This window comes from Mastigoproctus giganteus, chromosome 10 (genome assembly GCF_048544385.1).
Source record: "Mastigoproctus giganteus isolate SK-2022 chromosome 10, ASM4854438v1, whole genome shotgun sequence".
Taxonomy (NCBI): Eukaryota; Metazoa; Arthropoda; class Arachnida; order Uropygi; family Thelyphonidae; genus Mastigoproctus; species Mastigoproctus giganteus.
The window spans coordinates 92245325-92268295 of record NC_143584.1 but is presented as its reverse complement, the minus strand read 5'-3'; the positions used below and the strand labels follow the sequence as shown (position 1 = coordinate 92268295).

General features: G+C 39.9%; 1 protein-coding gene across 1 annotated transcript in view; it reads right to left on the bottom strand.

The window, feature by feature from the left end:
- LOC150079153 (glutathione S-transferase kappa 1-like) overlaps positions 1-19463 on the bottom strand; it is a 156280-nt gene extending 136817 nt beyond the window's left edge. Inside the window, exon 1 of the mRNA XM_090382970.1 lies at positions 19365-19463. Coding sequence (XP_090239096.1) covers positions 19365-19445 — 81 coding nt within the window. The 5' untranslated portion in view covers positions 19446-19463. The remainder of the gene's footprint in view (positions 1-19364) is intronic.
- Positions 19464-22971: the final 3508 nt, after the last annotated feature.

The window sequence follows — 22971 nt, the reverse complement described above, 5'->3', positions numbered from 1 at the left end:
TTTCATAAATGAAAATTTATCGATGAAGCGATAGAGGGCATGATGTCTAAATTTGCAGATGATGTAAAGATTGGTAGAGTAGTTAATGATCTTTGCTAAGCAAAGCTTCTTCAAAATGACCTAGATAGACTTTAGGAATGGTTAGAAAAATGGCAGCTATGCTTTAATCCAGCAAAGTATAAGATATTGCGCCTGGGGAACAGTAACCCCAAAATAACTTATACACTTGGAGGAGTTGAACTAAAGCTAGTAGTGGAGGAAAGTGACTTGGGTATTACGATACGGTCAGATATGAAGTTCTCCGAGCATTGCAGACTGGTTGCAAGGAAGGCCCATGGTGTCCTACTAATGATTTATCGAACAATATCTAGTAGAGATAAGGATGTCATAATCCCATTATATAAGGGGCTATTGTTGGAACACACTTGAAATATCGTATTCTAGTACAGAGATCACAGTTAAAGAAAGACATTGTGCTTCTTGAAAGGTAAAATCGGCAAAAGGGCGTCCATATGAGGAAAGACTTTAAATATGTGGGTTGCAGAGCTTGGAAACTAAGCACTATAGAGGAGACTTGATTGAGGTGTTTAAGGCTCTGAGAGGCATACGAAAATGAATGAGGACAAAATTTTCACGGGCGTTATAAATGATTCTAGAACAAGGGACCATAGTTTCAAGTTATGTGGAAGATGTTTAAACTGGACTACAGGAAGTTTTATTTTAGATAGTGAGTTATAAATTACTGGAATACATTGGCGACATGGGTGGTAGAGGCTGACAGTTTGGGGAAATTCAAAGGTCAGCTGGATAATTACCTAAAGGAGGAGGAAAAAATGCACAGGTTGTCCATTTCCTTTTCTCTTATTAATGATTATTATTATTATTTAAATTTTCTTATTATTATTATTTCATTTTTATTCTTATTATTTTATTTTATTTATTTTATTATTATTATTATTTTATTTTTTATTGGCTGGTGCAGCATAAGCCTTAGGCTTCCTTGCACCATGTGGCCATTGCTAATATTAATACTAATATTAATGATGGGATGGTTGAGTGGAAGAAGACAGAGTGGTAATCAATAGACACTGCTCTTCATGGACTAGTTTTATTAGTGGTGTCCCCCAGGGGTCCATGTTTAGCCCATTGTTGTTTTCTGTATTTATCAATGATACTGATGAAAGTATATCAGGCTTAATGTCCAAGTTTGCAGATGATATGGTTGGCAGGGTTGTTAATGACACTAATGACAGTGTCATTAACATTTTATGCAACAGGATCTAGAAAAGTTGAGCAGACAGGCCGAGAGGTGGCAAATGAAGTTTAACATTGACAAATGTAAAGTACTGCATATGAGTAGCAATAACCCCAGAGTAGTGTACAAACTGTGTGGTACTACACTCAGGGTGGTAGAGAATGAAAAAGACCTGGGTGTAATTGTACAGTCAGATACAGTGGATTCCAGTTATTTGGGCCATCGGTTAATCGGGGCAGCCGTTTATTTGGGGCAAATCTTAAAAAACAGAACCCAATCGAGAAAATAGCCAGGATTTACTTCGCTTAATTGGGACAAAATGCCGTTTAATCGGGGCAGAAGACCGCAGCACTGAAGATTACCCTATGATTGTCCCCAACCGTACCACGTAGTTCGGTCGAATTTCTGGAGGTCACAACCATAAAAAAATAAAAACAATTAGCAGTCACCTGTTTATTGGGCTTTTCTGTTAGTGAAATCTGTCATAAACTGATAGTAAACTCGATCTTATTGAATTTGCGATAATACCGACAGCTGGAATTCTGTGGGTTATTATGGTGAAATGTGTTTACACTTCTATGGAATCTTCAATCATATAAAAAAAAAATAATTTTCAGGCTCTTCTCTTCATTCCTATTTTTAAAGCTTCGTAATTTGTTACTTCTCACTTGCGCGTATCGTGTTACTTGCAATTTGTGTGTGTGTGCAGTGTTCTTTGTTATTGATTGCTTATCTTTTTACTGTTTTAGATATTAACCCCCACCACAAATGACATTGAACAGAAATGTTAACTAGTTTAGTTAGTATGTACATATTACAGTACGTATTAATTATTTCGATTATCACGTATATTCTTCCGAATTTCAGGTATCATTTAATTTTTTAATTGGTAAGGTAATAAAGGGTAAATTTGTACTTAATATATCTTTACTTTTATAGCCTATGGATAATATTCCTCCTATTTTCGCTAATTACAATCGCTGTTTACTAGAATTAAAATTCAATTCACAAACGTGATCACAATGACCGGCGCTTATTACACATCGTATAGTGATCGGTACTTTAAATGGTGACTCCATCGTAACGTGATTGAACAGTGAACCAATTGTAAAGGGCGGGGGAAGTACATTGTATTTTTAACTATTTACGTGAAACTTCGGATAATTGGGGCAGCCGCTTAATCGGGCCAAAATGCACTAGTCCCGATGTGTCCCAAATAACCGGAATCGACTGTATGAAGTTTTCTGAGCAGTGCAGACGGTCTGCAGGAATAGCTCTTGGTGTCTTGTCAATGATATACAGGAATTTTTCTAGCAGGGATAAGGAGGTGATTATCCCCTTGTATAAGGCAATAGTCAGGTCACACCTTGAGTACTATATACAGGTCTGGAGGCCTCATTTTAGGAAGGATGTAGAGCTGCATGAATGAGTACAGAGAAGGGCAATGAGATTGGTGAATGAAACAAAGGGTTGCTCTTACGAAGAAAGGCATAATTTTTGCAAATTGCAGTGTCTGGAGACTAGGCACCTGCAAGGTGATCTGATTGAGATGTATAAGGCCTTGAATGGTTTGAGCAAGCTGAAGGCTAATGGGATTCTTCCTCTTGCCCAGATTAGTCACCTGAGGGGACATAAATTCAAATTGAGGAAAGACAGTTGTAGAATTGATGTGTGGAAATTTGCCTTTAGCCAGCAGGTGGTTGATTGCTGGAACAAACTTCCAACTGTCGTTGTAGAAGTTGACAGCTTAAATAAATTCAAGGCAGAACTAGACAAACATTTGGAGTTAATGGATGGGTGAAATGGGAAGGTTTTTTTTTTTTTTTTTGCTGATGCTATATAAGATTGCTTTCTTACATCATATGCCTCTACTAATGCTAATGGCTAATAAATCATTAAAATGAAGATAGTGACTCTGACAGACACATATTGGCCATAGCTGCCCTTGTGTCATGGGGCCAGGTGGGCAGGAGCAGCAATGCATAGCACACGCTTCTTGATTAGACTGGGGTTCGAGCCCGTGACCACCAAATACGGAGGATGCGGAAATGTCAGGGAATGAGCACCGCATATCCCCGGAGCAATCTGGCCTTAGTTGCTAATGCTCATAAAAACCAAATAACAAACAAACAAACAAGATCTGCCTAATTTTTCTAGTTCTTGTTGCAGCAGCATACCTTCATTACTATCATTAACAAACCTGCCAACCTTTGCATCATCTTCAAAATTAGATATTACGCCTGAATATACCTTCATCGATATCATTATTAAATTATTAATAAATACTGAACACAACCATGGGCCTAGCACTGAACCATGTAAAATTCTACTAAAAACACTAGTCCACTGATAACCACTCTGTCTTCTCCCACTAATCCATCCTTTTATCCAGAGCAGCAACTTGCTCTTAATGCCACAGTGTTCCAATTTGTACAGCAGTCTTTTATGTGGAACAGTATCAAAAGCTTTCCTGAAATCAAGTATATGATATTAGCATTAGCATTAGTAGAGGTATATGATGCAAGAAAGCAAGCTTATGCAGCATCAGCCAAAAAAAAAAAAAAACAACTTCCACTTCACCCCTCCGTTCGTTCAAAATACCTGTCCAGCTGAGCCTTAAATTTATTTGGGCTATCCACTTCCACGACAAGGGATGGAAGTCTGTTCCACCAACCAACTACCTGCTGGCTAAAGGCAAATTTCCGCACGTCTATCCTACATCTGTCTTTCCTCAATTTGAATTTATGCCCTCTCAGGTGATTATTCTGAGCAAGAGGAAGAATCCCATCAGCATTGAGCATGCTCAAACCATTCAAGGCTTTATACACCTTTATCAGATCACCTCGCTGGTGCCTAGTCTCCAGACACTGTAATTTGCAAAACTTAAGCCTTTCTTCATAAGAGCACCCCTTTGTTCCATTCACTAATCTTGTTGCCCTTCTCTGTACTCGTTCCAGCAGCCCTACATCCTTCTTGAAATGAGGCCTCCAGACCTGTATACGGTATTCTAGGTGTGCCTTGACCATTGCCTTATTACAAGGGAATAATCACCTCCTTATCCCTGCTAGAAAAATTCCTGTATATCATTGACAAGACACCGTGAACTACTCTTGTAGCCCATCTGCACTGCTCAGAGAACTTCATATCTGCCTGCACAATTAACCCCAGGTCCTTTTCATTCTCTACCACTGGCAGTGTAGTACCACAGAGTTGATCTGTTGCTCTAGGGTTGCTTTTTCCCATATGTAGTACTTTACATTTGTCAATGTTAAACTTCATTTCCCACCTCTCAGCCCATCTGCTCAACCTTTCTAGATCCTGTTGCAGCAGCAGTGTCATTAGTGTCCTTGACAACCCTGCCAACCTTTGTACCGTCTGCAAACTTGGACATTAAGCTTGACAAATATCAAACTATTTTTTGCATCCAGTTCCTTTGTCAGTGTATTACAGTATCAAATTATTATTATTATTATTATTATTATTAGCCATACGGTGCAAGGAAGCCTGAGGCTTATGCTGCACCGGCCAAAAAAAAAAAAAAAAAATTTCCCTATTACCTTGAGAGAGAGAAGTAGAAAGGAATCACCAAGAAAGGGAAGAATGATGATGTCCAGCTCAGGACCCTGGGTGTGCCAAGCCCATACTCACCAGATGTGAGCCCCTGGGTATTGGTCAGGCAAGGTCTCCCCCTAATGAACCTATGCTGTGACTGAAGTATAATGACACTAGTTTTCCAAATGGTTCTGCATAATTTCTTTAACTAATAATTCCATGATTTTCCTGGCAACAGAAGTTAAGCTAACTTCTGTTCCAAGGAAAATAATGTTACCCCTTGATTCCCCTTTGTGAATTGGGGATACATTTGCACATCTCCAGACTGTACGGCCCTCCCCTGCATCCAAAGATATCATAATTATGACTACGGGTTTAATTACCTCCTTTGCTGCATCCCTTACTGCAATTGGATAGTCCCATCCATTGGTGCCTTTTTTATGTTTAATAATCGTAACAATTTTTCTTTCACTTTCCTCTCAACTATTACAAAGTCATTTAGCTTCCTGTTCGAATTTGATAAACTTCTGGTATCCACTTTCCTAAAGGAATCCTCCTATATAAATGTAGATACAAAATACCTACTTGAGTTTGTCAGCAACCTGAGCAGGATCATCAACAATAAAACCATCGATATCAAGTGGCCTAATGTGATTCATTCCCTGACTTCTAGTATTTATGCAAGCAAAGAAGTCGTTGCTATTTTTCTTTGTGTCTTTTGTCAAAGATTTCTTGTAATCTGCCTTGGCTTGCCTGATCTCCTTTGTGACTTGATTGTAGGCTAGTCTATATCTACCAGAGGCTTCTATATCATCTGATTATTTATATGCATCCCATGCATTTTTTGTCTCTGCCACATGTCTCATTAAGACATCTGATATCCATTTAGGTCTACGCCCCTAGAACAGAATTTCTTAGTTTGTATGAAAAGCTAGCAGCTTCTATGATTATATCCTTGAAAACCTCCCATTTATAATCTGCTGTTAATGATATCACTAGTTTGTTTCACTGCATAGAATTTAAAAAATTATCTGAGGTCACTGTAGTCTCCTTCATAAAAAAACACACCCTTAACCTTGATGTCAGTTACATCTTTAAGTAAATCCAAGATCGATACACTGTGATCACTGCTCCCCCCCCCAGCGGATTTATCTAAAGATTTTTATCACATGAAGAATCACTGCTAATAATCAGACCAAGAGTGTTGCTTTCTCTTGTTGCCTTTTTAACGTGCTGCTGCAGAAAACAGTTATCCAATAAATCTCACCTTATGTTTCCCAAAGATGTTGCAGGATGGTCACATGGAACGCAGAATGTGTTTTTCACTGAACCCATTGTGGGTTTGAAACTTCAACATATTTTGACATGCTTATAAAGCAATTTTGTTTTGCTAGTGGGCAACCAAGACAAGTCACGAACACCTCACTTCTGTTGTGGTAGTTGCTGATCATCATTAAAAGTATGACTGCATGGTAGCCATCTCCATTTTGTGAGAACACACCTAATATACCCTCATGACTTACTTACTCCATTTTGTGAGAACACACCGAACATACCCTCATGACTTACTTTTCATGGAGATTATTTCAGTATATAAAAAGGCTAAAGATCAAATAAATGTCTGCATCTGTGTATACCACTGCACTCCAGGCAATGGTATACTCAGTGTAAATGCGCCACTGAAGACACCAATTTCCCAGCAGATCCTCTCAGAAAAAATTTCAGAAATGGAAGACTTACCTGGCAAACAGGATATTGATTGTGATTTCAGTAAAGCAGCATGATCAGACAGATCTCCACATTTTGCCAGTTAGGGAGAATTAGATGGATATAGTCTGAGGCTAATGTCTCACAAAATTAAATTACATACCTCTTAACACTATAAATTAAAAAAGTGGAATTTACTGGATCTAGCTACAAAGCATTTGCCAGTAAGAAAGAACGTCTCATTTTAACATTTTTCTATGTAGGTGATGGTTTTTTATAGTACTGCTCAAATGGATGGTCTTTTTTGTAAAAGTTGACATTTGATCACAGTCCAGACTGGCATCTTCAGTGACAGCTTAGCAAGAATCTGACGGCTGTTTCACAATGGGAGTAAATTTTCATCAATTCCTATAACTCACTCATTAACCCCAGGGGCTCACATCTGGTGAGTACAGGATTGGCACACCCAGGGTCCTGAGCTGGATATCATCATTCTTCTCTTTCTTGGTGATTCCCTTCTATCTCTCTCTCTTAGGGTAACTCGGGAATTTTTTTTTTCGCTGGTGCAGAATAAGCCGCAGGCTTCCTTGCACCATACAGCTAATAATAATAATAATAATCAACAAGTCTTGCTAGTGTTTCAGTGTGCACCCCACAAGTTCCAGTCAATATCTGTAAAGTTAAAATCCCCCATTATAAGACATTCTGATTTACTGGGCCATTCTATTTCTTTGTATAGTTTTTTATTGTACTCATAACACTCATTAGGCTTGTAACAAAGACATACTCTAATTTTTGTTTTCACAGTGATTATGTCACACCAAACTGATTCCGCCGTGAGCTGGCCACCCATGGCATCTGTATGATCTGTCTTAGATTTTATGTGCTTTTTAAATAAGAGCAAATTCCCCCTCCAGTTCTGCCTATCCTTTTTGTATGACCCACATGGTTTTGCTAAAAGGCAAGTTGAGTGAAGAAAGAAGAACCACTGTTAAGGTCTCTGGAAGTCTTGTACGTATGCCCCTTGGTCAAATATTTAGGAGCATATGTTGACAAGATATCCTTTTTGCCTCACGTGCAGAAATTTAAAGAAAAAATAAGATTAATGTATTCTAAAATAAAGAGGACTATATGGGTAGAATGGGGGGTAAAAGGAAAATGCTTCGGATCAACTCTATAAATATATATTTATGCCTATTATAACTTATGCGTTTGGAACTTGGGGATGTCAGGTCACCAAGTCATGTTTGAAAGATCTCTTGTCAGCCAAGATTTTTGATCTTTTGGTGGTGACGCAGGCCTGTAGAGCTGTGTCTAATGAGACCCTGCAAGTAACAGTAGGTAAATCTGTTGATTTAGTAGTGGCAAAGAAGGTATTAGCATATGCCAGAAGGTATAACTTGTGTGTGGAAATTTTGGGGATGTGATCTTTCCCTAACGTACATAGAGTATAGCATGGCATGATTTAAAAAGGAGAGGAAAAGGTTATAGAAGGAGGGGGTTTTTTTTGGTTTGTTTTAGGAGCATTAGAAACTAAGGCTATATTGCTCCGGGGATATGCAGTGGTAATTCCCTGACCTTTCCGCATCCTCCATATTTGGTGGTTACGGGCTTGAACCCCAGTCTAATCAAGAAGGGTGTGCTACGCACTGCTGCTCCTGCCCACCTGGCTACGGAGGCCCCTAGAAGGAGGCAATCAAGATACGGCAAGAGTGACAAAATAGTTGTGCATCGGGCCATGTCACTTATGCCTACTTTCCTGGAGTAAGTATAATGTAGGAAAATTGTAATTGGCCTAGTTCAGGTCTTTCTCCCATGATGCAGGTAATGGGACATGGGTTGCAAAAGTGGCTAATTGAATTAAAAACTGAAAGTAATCTGCTGTACAGATGTGAAAGATGTAGGACATGTATTGAAGTATTGTTCTGGCAATTCTGATTTAAGGAATGTGTTGGTTGGTAAAATTGGCACTGACACATACACCTGTAGGGAGCTTTTCTTGAATGTTAATTGGTATGTGGCATTTTTGCAATTTGCATATGCTGTGCATAAGAGGAGATAGATATAAATATTTTAAATAGTGTTAATAGGATTTAGTTGTACCTTTAGACAGCGGGTAGTTGGTGGTGGAACAGACTTCCATCCCTTGTTGTGGAAGTTGATAACATAAATAAATTTAAGGCTCAGCTGGACAGGTATTTTGAACGAACGGAGGGGTGAAATGGGAGTGTTTTTTTTTTTTTGGCTGATGCTGCATAAGCTTGCTTTCTTGCATCATATGCTAATGCTAATATGTAAGTTAGAGTTTTAGTGTTTTTGGAGTTCATGAATTTTAGTTGTACAGAGTTTTAGTTATACTATTTATTTATTGGCATTATAATTGTGATATATATATATATATATATAAAATTTAGATTGAAGTTTTATTTTGCATTTCAAATTCATCAAATTTATTTACTATGCTTCTAGCATTGTTGAACAAGCAAGTATACATGCACCTGTTTTTGCCCTTAGCTACCTTAATACAGCCCGTGTATTTACTTGTTCTGTGATTACAAAAGGGCTTGAAATCCCTAACATCCTGCTTTCCAGGCTGCTGCATGTTCCAGTAGAAGCAGTGCAAGAATCACTTTCAACTGTGCCTGCAGCTATTTAAAGATAAACAGATTAAGAGATTGATGTCTATTAGTCAGTATATCTCTCCAAGCTAGCAGTTTTCTGAACTACCAGGGATCCAGCAGATGCTCTGGCTATTTCCATTCAATTTGTTTAGAATATACCAGATCTGTACGAGTAATGGATTGTCGTGCTTTTTATTCTGTGTATAGCTTGAATTGCACTAATTGAATCCATGTATACGGTAATGAGCAGTATAGTTGTTGCCCAAGCAAAATTTAAAGCTATAATAATTTCATATGAGTTCTGCATCGAAGCTGCTACATTCAATTGGAAGTTTCTTAGCTATAGTGGTATTGGGAAAACGGGTACAACAATATCAACGTTTGTGCCCTTAAAAGATGATATCTGCTCTATAATTTCACCAACTTATCCCCCTGGCAGACATATCCTGGTCCTATTCCATCAATCCTTTTTGGAGTGATGGAACAGGCCCAGGGTATATTGCCCATTTTCCTGACAATAGCATCACCAATAACTGCTATATCCTGTGGGACAAGCACATCATGCCCTGGGGTTGCCTGATGTGCAAGGTCTGCCACTGAGTTGGGAATACAAGAGCTTGATGGGTCCTTCAATTTAATTCCTTCAGGGACATCCACCCTGTTCTTCATGCTCTAATAAACACCCACCAGAACACTGATTTTAAGCCTAATATATTACACTACAGTAGACTTTCAGAATAACAGCACCTTCGGGGATTCAAGGTGCTGTTATTTCGATTTTTCCGTTATCTAGAAAGTTTTATTTTTAATGTATTTAATGCAGAAATAATGAAGCCAAATAAGACATAGGGAGATTAAGAATGCAATTTTATTAACTACACACAAAAAAATATAAACATGTTAACGATCCAATATTATATTCTGCTTATGCCCCGTTATATTTTCTTTATATCAAGTTTAGTCTGCAGTTGTAGCACAGTGGTATCATGACCATCCTCCCCACACCGGGTGGAAAAGGCATGGGGTTTGAATCCCGTCAATGATGCGAGGAACTTTTATAGGCTTTTTTTCATTCTGCGGCTAAGCTAGTCGGTCTCGGGCATAGATAGCAAGGTTCCCCCCCCCCCCAAGAAAATGGGGTTTTTCATCCAGCAAAACAGACAAATTGAGCAGAGAACACATGCAACTTACAGACACAATACACATGGGTATATGAATTAACATTCTGGGTGACTCTAATGTAATAGTTTGGATTATATCAAGTTTGTCACTAAACTTTAATGTTGTTGTTTCCTTCTTTCTATGAGGTTTATTAACTTTAGGAGCCATAGTGAGGGGTTTTGCATTTAAAATAAATGCAAAACAGCAGTATAATCCATGATATCAGTACAGAATTCACTTTCAAAATGGCAAACGTAAACAAATGCAATAATCATGTGACTTGCCATTTGCTATTTTTGGCACTGCAGGACATTTGTGCTGTATGCATACATCCAATCTCAATGTGCTGCTATTTAGCATTAGTAAAGGCATTTGATGCAAGAAAGCAACCTTATGCAGCATCAGCCCAAAAAAAAAAAAAAAAAAAAAAACCACTTCCACTTCACACCCCTGTTCGATCGAAATACCTGTCCAGCTGAGCCTTAAACTTATTTAGGCTATCAACTTCCACGACAAGGGACGGAAGTCTGTTCCACCAACCAACCACCCGTTGGCTAAAGGCAAATTTCCGCACATCTATCCTACATCTGTCTTTCCTCAATTTGAATTTATGCTCTCTCAGGTGATTATTCTGAGCAAGAGGAAGAATCTCATCAGCACTGAGCATGCTCAAACCATTCAAGGCTTTATATACCTCTACCAGATCACCTCGCTGGTGCCTAGTCTCCAGACACTGTAATTTGCAAAACGTAAGAGCACCCCTTTGTTCCATTCACTAATCTTGTTGCCCTTCTCTGTACTCGTTAAAGCAGCTCTACATCCTTCTTGAAATGAGGCTTCCAGACCTGTATACAGTACTCTAGGTGTGGCCTGACCATTGCCTTATACAAGGGAATAATCACCTCCTTATCCCTGCTAGAAAAATTCCTATACATCATTGACAATACACCATGAGCTACTCTTGAAGCCCGTCTGCACTCCTCAGAGAACTTCATATCTGCCTGCACAACCACCCCCAGGTCCCTTTCATTCTCTACCACTTTTCAGTGTAGTACCACAGAGTTGATACGTTGCTCTGGGGTTGCTGTTTCCCATATGTAGTACTTTACATTTGTCAATGTTAAACTTCATTTGCCACCTCTCAGCTCATCTGCTCAACCTTTCCAGATCCTGTTCCAGCAGCACAGTAGTAGTAGTAGTGGTGGCATTTGAATCAAGAAAGCATATATATGAGCTTATGCAGCATCAGCCAAAAAAAATCACACCATTCCCTCCAAATGCCTGTCCAGTTCCTCCTTAAATTTATTCAACCTATCAACTTTCACAACGACAGATGGAAGTTTGTTCCAGCAATTAACCACCCGCTGGCTAAAGGCAAATTTCCGCACATCTATTCTACATCTGTCTTTTCTTAATTTGAATTTATGCCCCCTAAGGTTCGTAATCTGAACAAGTGGAAGGATCGCATCAGAATTCAGCGTGCCCAACCCATTCAAGGCCTTATATACCTCAATTAGATCACCATGCAGGTGCCTAGTCTCCAGCCACTGCAATTTGCAGAACTTAAGTCTCTCTTGGTAAGAGGATCCCTTCATTTCCCTCACCAATCTTGTTGCCCTTCTCTGTACACGCTCAAGTAACTCTACAACCTTCCTAAAATCCCAGACCTGTACGCAGTATTCAAGGCACGGCCTGACCATTGCCTTATAGAGAGGGATAATCACCTCCTTTTCCCTGCTAGCAAAATTCCTATATATCATTGACAAAACCCCATGATCTGCCCTGGCAGCCTGTCTGCATTGCTCAGAAAACTTCATATCTGCCTGCACAATTATTCCCAGATCTTTTTCATTTTCTACCACCTTAAGTGTAGTACCACACAGTTGGTACGTTGCTCTGGGGTTACTTCTACCCATATGCAGTACTTTGCTTTTGTCAGTAGTGTCTTTGACAACCCTGCCAACCTTCGTATCGTCTGCAAACTTGGACATTAAGCTTGATATACCATCATCAATATCATTTATAAATACAGAAAACAATAATGGACCCAACACTGAGCCCTGAGGGACTCCACTAATAACATTAGTCCACGATGAGCAGTGTCCATTGATTACCACTCTCTGTCTTCTCCCCCTCAACCACCCCTTTATCCATAGGAGCAATTTGCCTCCAATGCCACACTGCTCCAATTTGTGCAGCAGTCTTCCATGTGCAACAGTATCAAAAGCCTTTCTAAGATCTAAGTATATAATATAAAAGTTATTCCCTACATCCAGTTCTTTTGTGACTGCATCATAGTATCCAATCAAATTGGTCAGGCAAGACTTCCCCTTAACAAAACCATGCTGTGTCCAAGGTATAATTGAAGTCTTGTCTAGATGATCCTGCAGTGCTTCTTTAACCAGTGCCTCCATTAATTTTCCTGGAACAAAAGTTAAATTCACAGGTCTATAATTACTTTTGTCAGCCATTGATCCTCCTTTGTGAATTGGGGTCACATTTGCACATCTCCAGTCTGTGCATACCTCCCCTGAGTCCAAGGAAGCTCTCATAATTATAGCTAAGGGTTTGATTATTTCCTTTGCTGCCTCCTTTAATATAACTGGATAAATCCCATCCACCCCAGGTGCCTTTCTTGTGTTTATCTTGAACAATTTCTCCTCCACTTTACTCTCAATTATTACAAGATTCTCTAGCCTACTGCCAGAGTTGGATACACCTCTGGCATTCCCCTCGCTGAATAACTCCTCATGTGTGAATGTCGACGCAAAATATTCATTTAGTTTGTTAGCTACCTGAGCAGGATCATCAACAGTTGACCCATCAATATCAAGTGGACCAATCTGATTCATCCCCTTCCTTCTAGAGTTTACATAAATAAAGAACTCTTTGCTGTTTTTCATTGCATCCCTTGCCAAAGATTTCTCGTAATCTGCCTTCGCCTGCCTAATCCCCTTTGTAACTTGGTTACAGATCAACTTGTATCTATCATAGGCTTCTGTGTCACGTGTTAATTTGTATGTATCCCATGCATTTTCCTTCTCTGCCATATGTCTCATTAGTTCATCTGACATCCATTTAGGCCTAAACCTTGAACAATATTTCTTAGTTGGTATGTAAAGCCTAGTAGCTTCCAAGGTAAATTCTTTGAATGCTTCCCATTTTGAATTTGCTGTTGGTAACATCATCAGTTGGTCCCACTGTATAGAACTTAAATACTGTCTCAGTATTGTAGTCACCTTTACGAAAGCAATAACCCTTCCCTTTACCCCTAATGGTAGTTACCTCTTTGAGTAAATCCCACTTCAGCACACTGTGGTCACTGCCACTAGTGGTTCATTTATCTTCAGATTCTTAATGCTTTAAGAATCACTACTGATAATCAAATCAAGAGTATTACTCCCTCTAGTTGCCTCCAAAACATGCTGATGTAGAAAACAATCATCCAATAAATCCACAAAAGCCTTGCTAGTGTGTGAGTGACCAGCCCCCAAATTCCAGTCAATATCTGGGAAATTAAAATCCCCCATTATAAGACTCTCTGATTTACTGGCCCACTGTATTTCCCTGTACAGTTTCTTATTATACTCATCAGAGTCATTAGGCCTATAGCACACTCCTACTCTCAATTTTGATCTCCCAATGCCTATGTCACACCAAACTGACTCGACACTGCATTGTCCAGCAATGTCGACTGGATTCACTTCCTTGGATTTTATGTGTTTCTTAACTAATAGCATAACCTCTCCTTCCTTCCTATCCTGTCTATCCTTTCTGTAGACGTTGTTCTCCCCAAATTCCAGTTCTGCATTCCTTATATCTGTGTGACACCACGTCTCTGAAATCCCAACAATATCTGCCTTTGATGTTTTGAGCAATACCTCAAATTCATCAAATTTATTTACCAAACTGCTAGCATTGGTGTACACGCAAGTACACATGCACCTGTTTCTATTCTTAGCTACCCTAACACAACCCATGTGTGTACTTGTATCGCAGTGACTTCCAGCAGTCTCTGAAATATCCTGCATCTTGTTTTTCAGGCTTCTACTCATTCCAATAGAAGCAGTGCAAGAATCTCTTTCACCTCTGCCAGTGGCTACTGTTAATCTATTAGTCTTTGTCTCCTCCCAAAGCTAGCAGTTTTCCGACCCACCTTCACTGCCTCGATAGCATCAGCAAATATTCTTGCACCCTTTCTATTTAAGTGTATCCCATCCCTTTAGAAGCAGTCTCTCTTGTTAACAAGTACAGTCCAGGCTGAAAAAATTTTTACCCCTTGAGCCTTGCACAATCTTTCCAGGGCCGAATTGATCGACAAGGCTCTCATCATATACTCCCTCCTATCGTGTCTGGGCAGAATTGCATATTTCAACAGTCTATAGTAATAGTAATTGTGACATGTGATGCAAGAAAGTAAGCGTATGAGCTTATGTAGCATTAACCAAAAAAAAAAAAATTCACACAACCATTCCCCCTAAATGTTTGTCTAGTTGCTCCTTAAATTTATTTAATCTATCAACTTCCACAAGATGGAAGTTTGTTCCAGCAATTAACCACCCGGTGGCTAAAGGCAAATTTCCGCACATCTATCCTACAACTGTTTTTCCTCAATTTGAATTTATGCCCACTTAGGTTCATAATCTGAACAAATAGAAGAATTCTATCAGAATTCGGCAAGCTCAACCCATTCAATCAGATCACCTCGCAGGTGCGTAGTCTCCAGCCACTGCAATTTGCAGAACTTAAAAGTCTCTTAGTAAGAGGATCCCTTCATTCCCCTCACCAATCTTGTTGCCCTTCTCTGTACATGATCAAGCAAATCTACATCCTTCCTAAAATTAGGCCTCCAGACCTGTACGCAGCACTCAAGGCGTGGCCTGACCATTGCCTGATACAGAGGGACAATCACCTCCTTTTCCCTGCTAGCAAAATTCCTATATATCATTGACAAAACCCCATGACCTGCCCTGGCAGCCTGTCGGTATTGCTCAGAAAACTTCATATCTGACTGCACAATTACTCCCAGGTCTTTTTCATTTTCTACCACCTTATGTGTAGTACCACACAGTTGGTACGTTTCTCTGGGGTTACTTCATATGCAGTACTTTGCATTTGTCAAGGTTAAACTTCAGTTGCCACTTCTTAGCCCATCTGGCCAAATTTTCTAGATCCTGTTGCAGTAGTACACTGTCATTAACAACCCTGCCAACCTTTGTATCATCTGCAAATTTCGACACTAAGCCTTATATACCTTCATCAATATCATTGATAAATATACAAAACAACAGTGGACCCAACACTGAACCCTGTGGGACTCCACTAATAACACTAGTCCATGAAGAACAGCTCCCATTGATTACCACCTCCTGCCTTCTCCCACTCAACCATCCTTCTATCCATTGTAGCAACTTACCCTTAATACCATTCTGCTCCAATTTGTGCAGTAGTCTTCCATGCACAACACTGTCAAAAGCTTTCCTGAAATCCCAGTATATGATTCAAAATTATTTTTTGCATCCAGTTCCTTTGTAACCACATCATAACAACCAATCAAATTTGTCAGACAAGACTTCCCCTTAACAAACCTATGCTGTGCCTGAATTATTGCTGCAGTCTTGTCTAGATGATCTTGCAATGTATCTTTAACCAGCAACTCCATTATTTTACCCAGAACAGAAGTTAAACTAACTGGTCTGTAATTACTCGTGTCACCCTTCAATTCAATGTAAATACTGCCTACTGTACAGTATTTACATTGAACATGCCCCTTGGCTGTATCATGTGCCATTTCAGTATTCGGAAACATCAAACGGAACAGAGGACAATCACCCCCTCCTCCTGGAGCACTCCTGCTACTTTGAGCCCTTTGGCTTGCGGCTCTGATGCATGGTTTCCATTCAAATTCAATTTGAGAATACTACACTAAATTAATACACTTAAATGCAACACTAACACTATGCAGCGGTCATATACCGTGCAATGTTCCTACCTGTTATCACCTATGGAGCCGGTGCATGGTTCATCCGCTCGGCCATAGTAAGAAATAGGAATAAATTAGAATCGATACAAAGGACAATACTACTCACTATTACCAGAGCATGTCGCACAGTAAGCACACCTGCACTACAGTTGCTGGCCGGAACTCTCCCACTTTACCTGGAAGTAGCCAAAAGAGGCTTATATTATAAATTTAAAAAGGGCATACCCACAGAATTTCTGGGGATAGTCCTTGACACAGCCAACACCTTCAATGATGAAAGAAAAAGAATAACCACAAAGCTCCACAAGCTATGGCAAACAAAGTGGGAGCAGGAAACCAGAGGTCTGGTTACCAAACGGTTTCTGCCATGGGTGTCAATGGTTAGCCCAAAGCCACCTAAGTGGTATGCCCCTGGACTTTTTACAACATTTATATTGACAGGTCACGGCTCCCTAAAGGCGAAACTAACGTCCTTAGGCCTGACCGATGACCCAAACTGCACCTGTGGCGAAAGTGAAGACTGGGCACACATTCTATATGAATGTATAATATATGACATCCTCAGAACAGAGCTAATAGCACAGATTGGTCCCCTTCCCAGGGGAGAAGAACATCTGTTCATCATAGAAGAGCAAAATTATAAAGCTTTTACATCTTTCACACAGAAAGTATTCGAAATGCGCAGAGCAATGCAAAGAATGGCAATTCAGCTTTCACCAGCAATTAAACAATAATCAATAGTAAAATTGCCCAAGTTTCCCACCACGCCCAGACGATGACTTAAAAACTGTCAGGATAGCAGTATTCTGCACCCTGACAGAAACCTGACATGACAAACCTCCCCAGGATTACCCTGCCATGTGTAGGAACCTGGGACCCCATGCCAAATAAGTAACCACGTAGGGGAGGGAAATGTACAGGGAGCAGATTAGCTGAAAAATATCAGTAGGCTAGTAGCAAAGGGATGCAATGTAGTATGAATGAATGAGAATGAAAGACAATGAATAGGCTGGGAACTGAGTGAACTAGGAATTATGGTAAAAGGGAATAAATGGCGGTTTTGGTGAAAGAAAGAGTGACCTAGCATGAGGGAAAGAGAGAGTAAATGGGAATGAGTGGAAGAGCAAATGTAATTGGCCAAAAGAATACAAAGTTAAAAATAACTTACATCACTTTATATATACTGTACTAACAAACATTCACTAACCACATAAACACTATCACTGCATTCTCCCCTGGCCTACAAAAAAAAAAAAAAAAAAAACTTGTGGCTAGGCCTGCACTACAACTGAAGAATAACAGTAAGTTGAGGTGCCCAGAGAGTGCAATGCAGAAAGTAAGAGTCGAATAAATGAGATGAGAGCTAGAAGAATGAATAAAAGGGTAAGCATATGAGAAAAAGAACACAAACCATAAATGCTACAGTTAAGTACACACTAACCTTAATTTTAATTAGTATTTAAATTTACACTACACATCATTGCATCCCCCCTGGTGTGTGAGAAAAAGATGAATGAGTTGAGTGAAAAAAAAAAAAATATATATATATATAAAAAACTTGGGAAAAAAATTATAAAATAAGAAAAAAGTATTTAAAAAAAATAATAAAAAATAATAAAAAAATAAATAAATAAAATAAATAAATAAATAAAAAAAAGAATGCAAGTAGAGTGAGAATGCAGATTATGAATGAAGTAAATGTGTCTCTCCCACCCCATTGCCTGGTGGGTTCCCCACTGCCAGCTAACATATCCCACCCCCGGAGCTGGATGGGCAGATTAACCCTCATACTGGATTCGACACTCCTTGGACGTGACACCGATGAAGACATTCTGCGGCTTTGCTGCCAACTGTGATCTGAACTGGGTGCTCTAACCTGGTTCCCTTTAAAACCCCATCCCCAGGCAGGGGAGGGAGGAGACGGATCTCTGTCTCCTCTCCTCCCCGCCTACCCCCCCATACTTCGCCTGGTGGGGCTCGTCTCCACTGACCTCTTTGGGGATGCCTACTCTATCGTCCCTATTCTTCTATCTGTTTTTCCCCCCAGTCTTCAGTCTCCCTCCCTCTCTAACTAAATCAACCGAAGTACACCCTTAACAATGCCGCCAAATTCTAATCAATGTCTAAATTCTACCGGTTTCCTGTAAATCTCTAAGACAACTAACACTATTAGCTAGCGTATAGCCTCACGTCTAAATTTAATAACATCAAAATTTTTCCCGACCTATTTGGCCTTTAGCACATCTCTTTAGCGTTCAAACCCAACCAGTGATTTCCTAACAGCAATCCCATTAAGCATTAATGTCAAATGCAATTTTTTTTTTTTTTTAATAGGTCCTAGCCACTGAAATCCCAGGAAACTAGGTGGCAGGACCTGCCAGAGCAATTTGTTGTGATACTGGATACACTGGGCTAGCCTCCACGTGGCAGGGTATGGGCAACGTTGGGCCCCACTAGGGCCCTGGCGGCCAATAAGCCGGATAAACAATGGGCACAACATATCACACTGGACAGACATGGCCCACACACTTTCAAGTCTCTGGCTTGACAGTGTACTGTCCTCGATACAGCGAAACACACGCGGAGATGGGAGAAATCCCAGGTGCCGTCCGACACGAACATACCTTATGCACCGGTTATGCAGCAGTAACACATATTACGCTATCACGTTTGTTTACGTTATTATATTTATATATATATATATATATATATATATATATATATATATATATATATATATATATAACGATATGGAGTTTACTTTACGTATTATTTTACTTTTATGGTCATAAGTACTTATGGACCGACCATGATTTAAACTTCAAAGTCTGCGAGACAATATTATTATCAGCTATATGGTGCAAGGATGCCTGAAGCTTATGCTGCACCAGCCAAAAAAAAAAAAAATTCACGAGTTACCCTGAGAGTGAGTGAGAGAGAGAGAGTGAGTGAGTGAAAAGTAGAAGGGAATCACCAAGAGGAGAAGAATGACGTTATCCAGCACAGGACCCTGAGTGTGCCAAACCCATACTCACCAGATGTGAGCCCCTGGGGTATTTGCATTAGATTTCGTTTTTTGATTTACCTCAAAAGCTATCCAAGAATATGGAGAAATGACATCGTAGAAAAAATCTATTGCAATAGGAATACGAGAAAAGTTGGCCATTTTATTTATTTAAGAATAGTATATAATAACACTAGTGTAGTATAAGAATACTATATCACAACGTGCTCCATAAAATCAGCACAATTCTGAATTTACGGTTAGCGAATAAAATTACATAGAATAGCGGAAGTTGAACTTTATTTGTATTTACAAATAAATTCGCACAATATCGCCAATATGAGTTGGTGCTACTGAAATTTAGAGGTTGACATTAATTAGCATTATTGGTGGAAAAAGATGCAAGAAAGCAAGCTTATACACCTTCGGCCGAAAAAAAAAACAAACAATTCCCATATCACCTATCCATTCCCTACAATACTCTCTCTAGTTCTTTCTTGAATTTACTTAAGCGGTCAACTCACACAACCATAGCTGGAGGTTTGCTCCAACAATCAACTACCGCTGGCTAAAGGCAAACTTACGTACATCTATTTTGCAATCGTCCTTCCTCATTTTGAATTTGTGTCCCCTCATGTGCATACTCTGAGCAAGAAAAAGAATCCCATCAGCATTAAGCTTACTCAATCCATTCAAAGCCTTAAACGCCTCGATCAGATCATCTCGCAGGTGGCTGGTCTATAGATGCGGCAATTTGCAGAACTAAATCCTTTCTTGATAAAAACACACACTCTTTGTTCTGCTTACCAATCTCGTTGCCTTTCTCTGTAGGCCCCGAGTGCCGAGCGATTTGTCTGAGCTTTCAGCGCGATTTTTTAAAAGCGATCTACAGTTCTTTTACTTTTCTGTCATCAAGAAATTATTTATTTAATAACAGCTCTTGCTACAAAAGTTTTTGTACAGAGCAAGAAAGGAAAGGCACCTTCTTTAGTTTTCATAGTTCTATTACTGACTCCTACTGCTTTCGGCTTGTTCACACCAGGCACTGCTCCTTCCTCCACCCCAGTCTGCGTAACGGGACCGGAAACCTTGGCAGAAAAGTTAATCTGCCAAGGGCTGAAAGGAGCAAATATGGACTGTTCCAATACTGATTCTCACAGGATCAATGTCCGATCATATTCAAGAGAGCAGGAGGATCACAACCCTTCCCATGCTAAAAGACAAAAGAATGATACAGACCAAAATATCTAGCCTCGCTTCCTTATAATCCATTTATTGATTATATTCAGCAAGCTCTCTCCTTTTATGTTCCAGAAATGTTTAGAGAGTGTTGCTGACTCTCCAAAAATGGTGACTTCGACTAAAATTAAGTGACTTGCATGTTGAACCAACAGAACACAAGCACTTTGATAAATTGATTAAATCAAAAACCATTGTAGAAACTCCCATAGGAATGCCCTCTCATGCCACCTTAAACTACTCAAAAGGAGTTATAACTGAATGGGACCTATATATATATATATATATATATATATATATATATATATATATATATATATATATATATACACAGTATCCGACGAAAAATTAAAAAGGAACTTTCAGATCAAAACGTTATTCAGGTCAAAAGAATCCTAATTAAAAGGAATGGCTCATTACTTCCAACAAAAACATAATACTAACATTTAATTTGCCAGATTCACCAACTTCTGTATGCCCAGGGCATGACCTTTTGGAACCTGAATAGTGAAGAAAACAGCAGAATACGCCATAGGCCTCCTCCTGAGATTGTTCAAGAAGCCTTCAGAATGGTGTCTTCCCTGCAATTTGGAAATGACAAATGTCAAATTGATAACAAAAAACTCAAGGAAACCACCGGAAGCCCCTGACTCATATAGACCAAATTCGATACTATTTGTTGTCAGCAAACTGCTTGAACGCCATCTGCACACCCCCATATAGCTACATTACGAATCAGCAAACTTGGCCTTGCCCAACCAGTTTGGCTTTAAGAAAGGGTGCTCTACAGTTGATGCACTCCAACATATCTTAGAAAACGCTAGAAGATCAAATAAGTACTTTCTGGTAATCTCAGTCGACATTGCCCGAGCTTTTGACTCTGGCCGAGACTCCTGGGTAAAATTCGTAGGGCCAACATCCCCAGTTGGCCCTACTGGGGATGTTGGCCTATTCAACACAATCAAAACTTATCTGACAGACAGATACATGGTAGTTAATGCACTCTACGGGAACGTGATGAAGAAAGTACACTAAGTGGACAGAAAGCATGGGATACCTACCTAGTAACGGGTAGGCCCACCTTTCTCCCGGATAAGGGCAGTCACATGGCGAGGCATTGATTCCACAAGTTCACGAAATCGTTCCACAGATATTTCCATCCATGCTTGCTGCACTGCTGTCCATAATTCCGTCGCATTCCTGGCTAGAGGATTCAAAGCTCGAACGGACCTTTTCACAGCATTCAAAAGATGCTCTATAGGATTTATGTCCGGTGAACGGGGAGACCGTTCCATGGTGGTAAAATCTGTGGAATTCTCTTCGAACCATGTTCTAGTCACCACGGCTATGTGGGGAGTCGCATTGACTTGCTGGAAGAGTGCATTGCCCTGTGGGTACACGATGTTCATGAAGGGATGCAGATGATCTGCAAGGATGAACACGTAAGCTGAACGTCTGGTGCGTCTAGACGCACTAGAGGTCCAAACATGTGCCAGCTGAACAAACCCCTGACCATTACCGACCGTCCACCTGCCTGAACAGTTCTTTGTTGACATGATGGGTGCATCAGACAAAGACCAATAGATTGACGGTAGCCACTAGCAGAGGTGAAAGAGATTCTTGCACTGCTTCTATTAGAATGAGCAGAAGCCTGAAACACAAGATGCATGATATTTCAGAGACTGCTGGGAGCCATTGCGGTACAAGTAAACACATGGGTTGTGTTAGGGTAGCTAAGAATAGAAACAGGTGCAGGTATACTTGCGTGTACACCAATGCTAGGAGTTTAGTAAATAAATTTGATGAATTTGAGGTATTGCTCAAAACATCAAAGGCAGATATTGTTGGGATATCAGAGACGTGGTGTCACACAGATATAAGGAATGCAGAACTGGAATTTGGGGAGTACAAGGTCTACAGAAAGGATAGACAGGATAGGAAGGGAGGAGGGGTTATGCTATTAGTTAAGAAACACATAAAAACCAAGGAAGTGAAGCCAGTCGACATCGCTGGACAGTGCAGTGTTGAGTCAGTTTGGTGTGACATAGGCATTGGGAGATCAAAATTGAGAGTAGGAGTGTGCTATAGGCCTAATGACTCTGATGAGTATAATAAGAAACTGTACAGGGAAATAGTGGGCCAGTAAATCAGAGAGTCTTAAATTGGGAGATTTTAATTTCTCAGATATTGACTGCAATTTGGGGGCTGGTCACTCACACACTAGCAGGGCTTTTGTAGATTTATTGGATGATTGCTTTCTACATCAGCATGTTCGGAAGGCAACTAGAGGGAGTAATTCTCTTGATTTGATTATCAGCGGTGATTCTTCATGCATTAAGAATCTGCAGATAAATGAACCACTAGGTGGCAGTGATCACAGTGTGCTGAAGTGGGATTTACTCAAAGAGGTAACTACCATTAGGGGTAAAGGGAAGGGTTATTGTTCCGT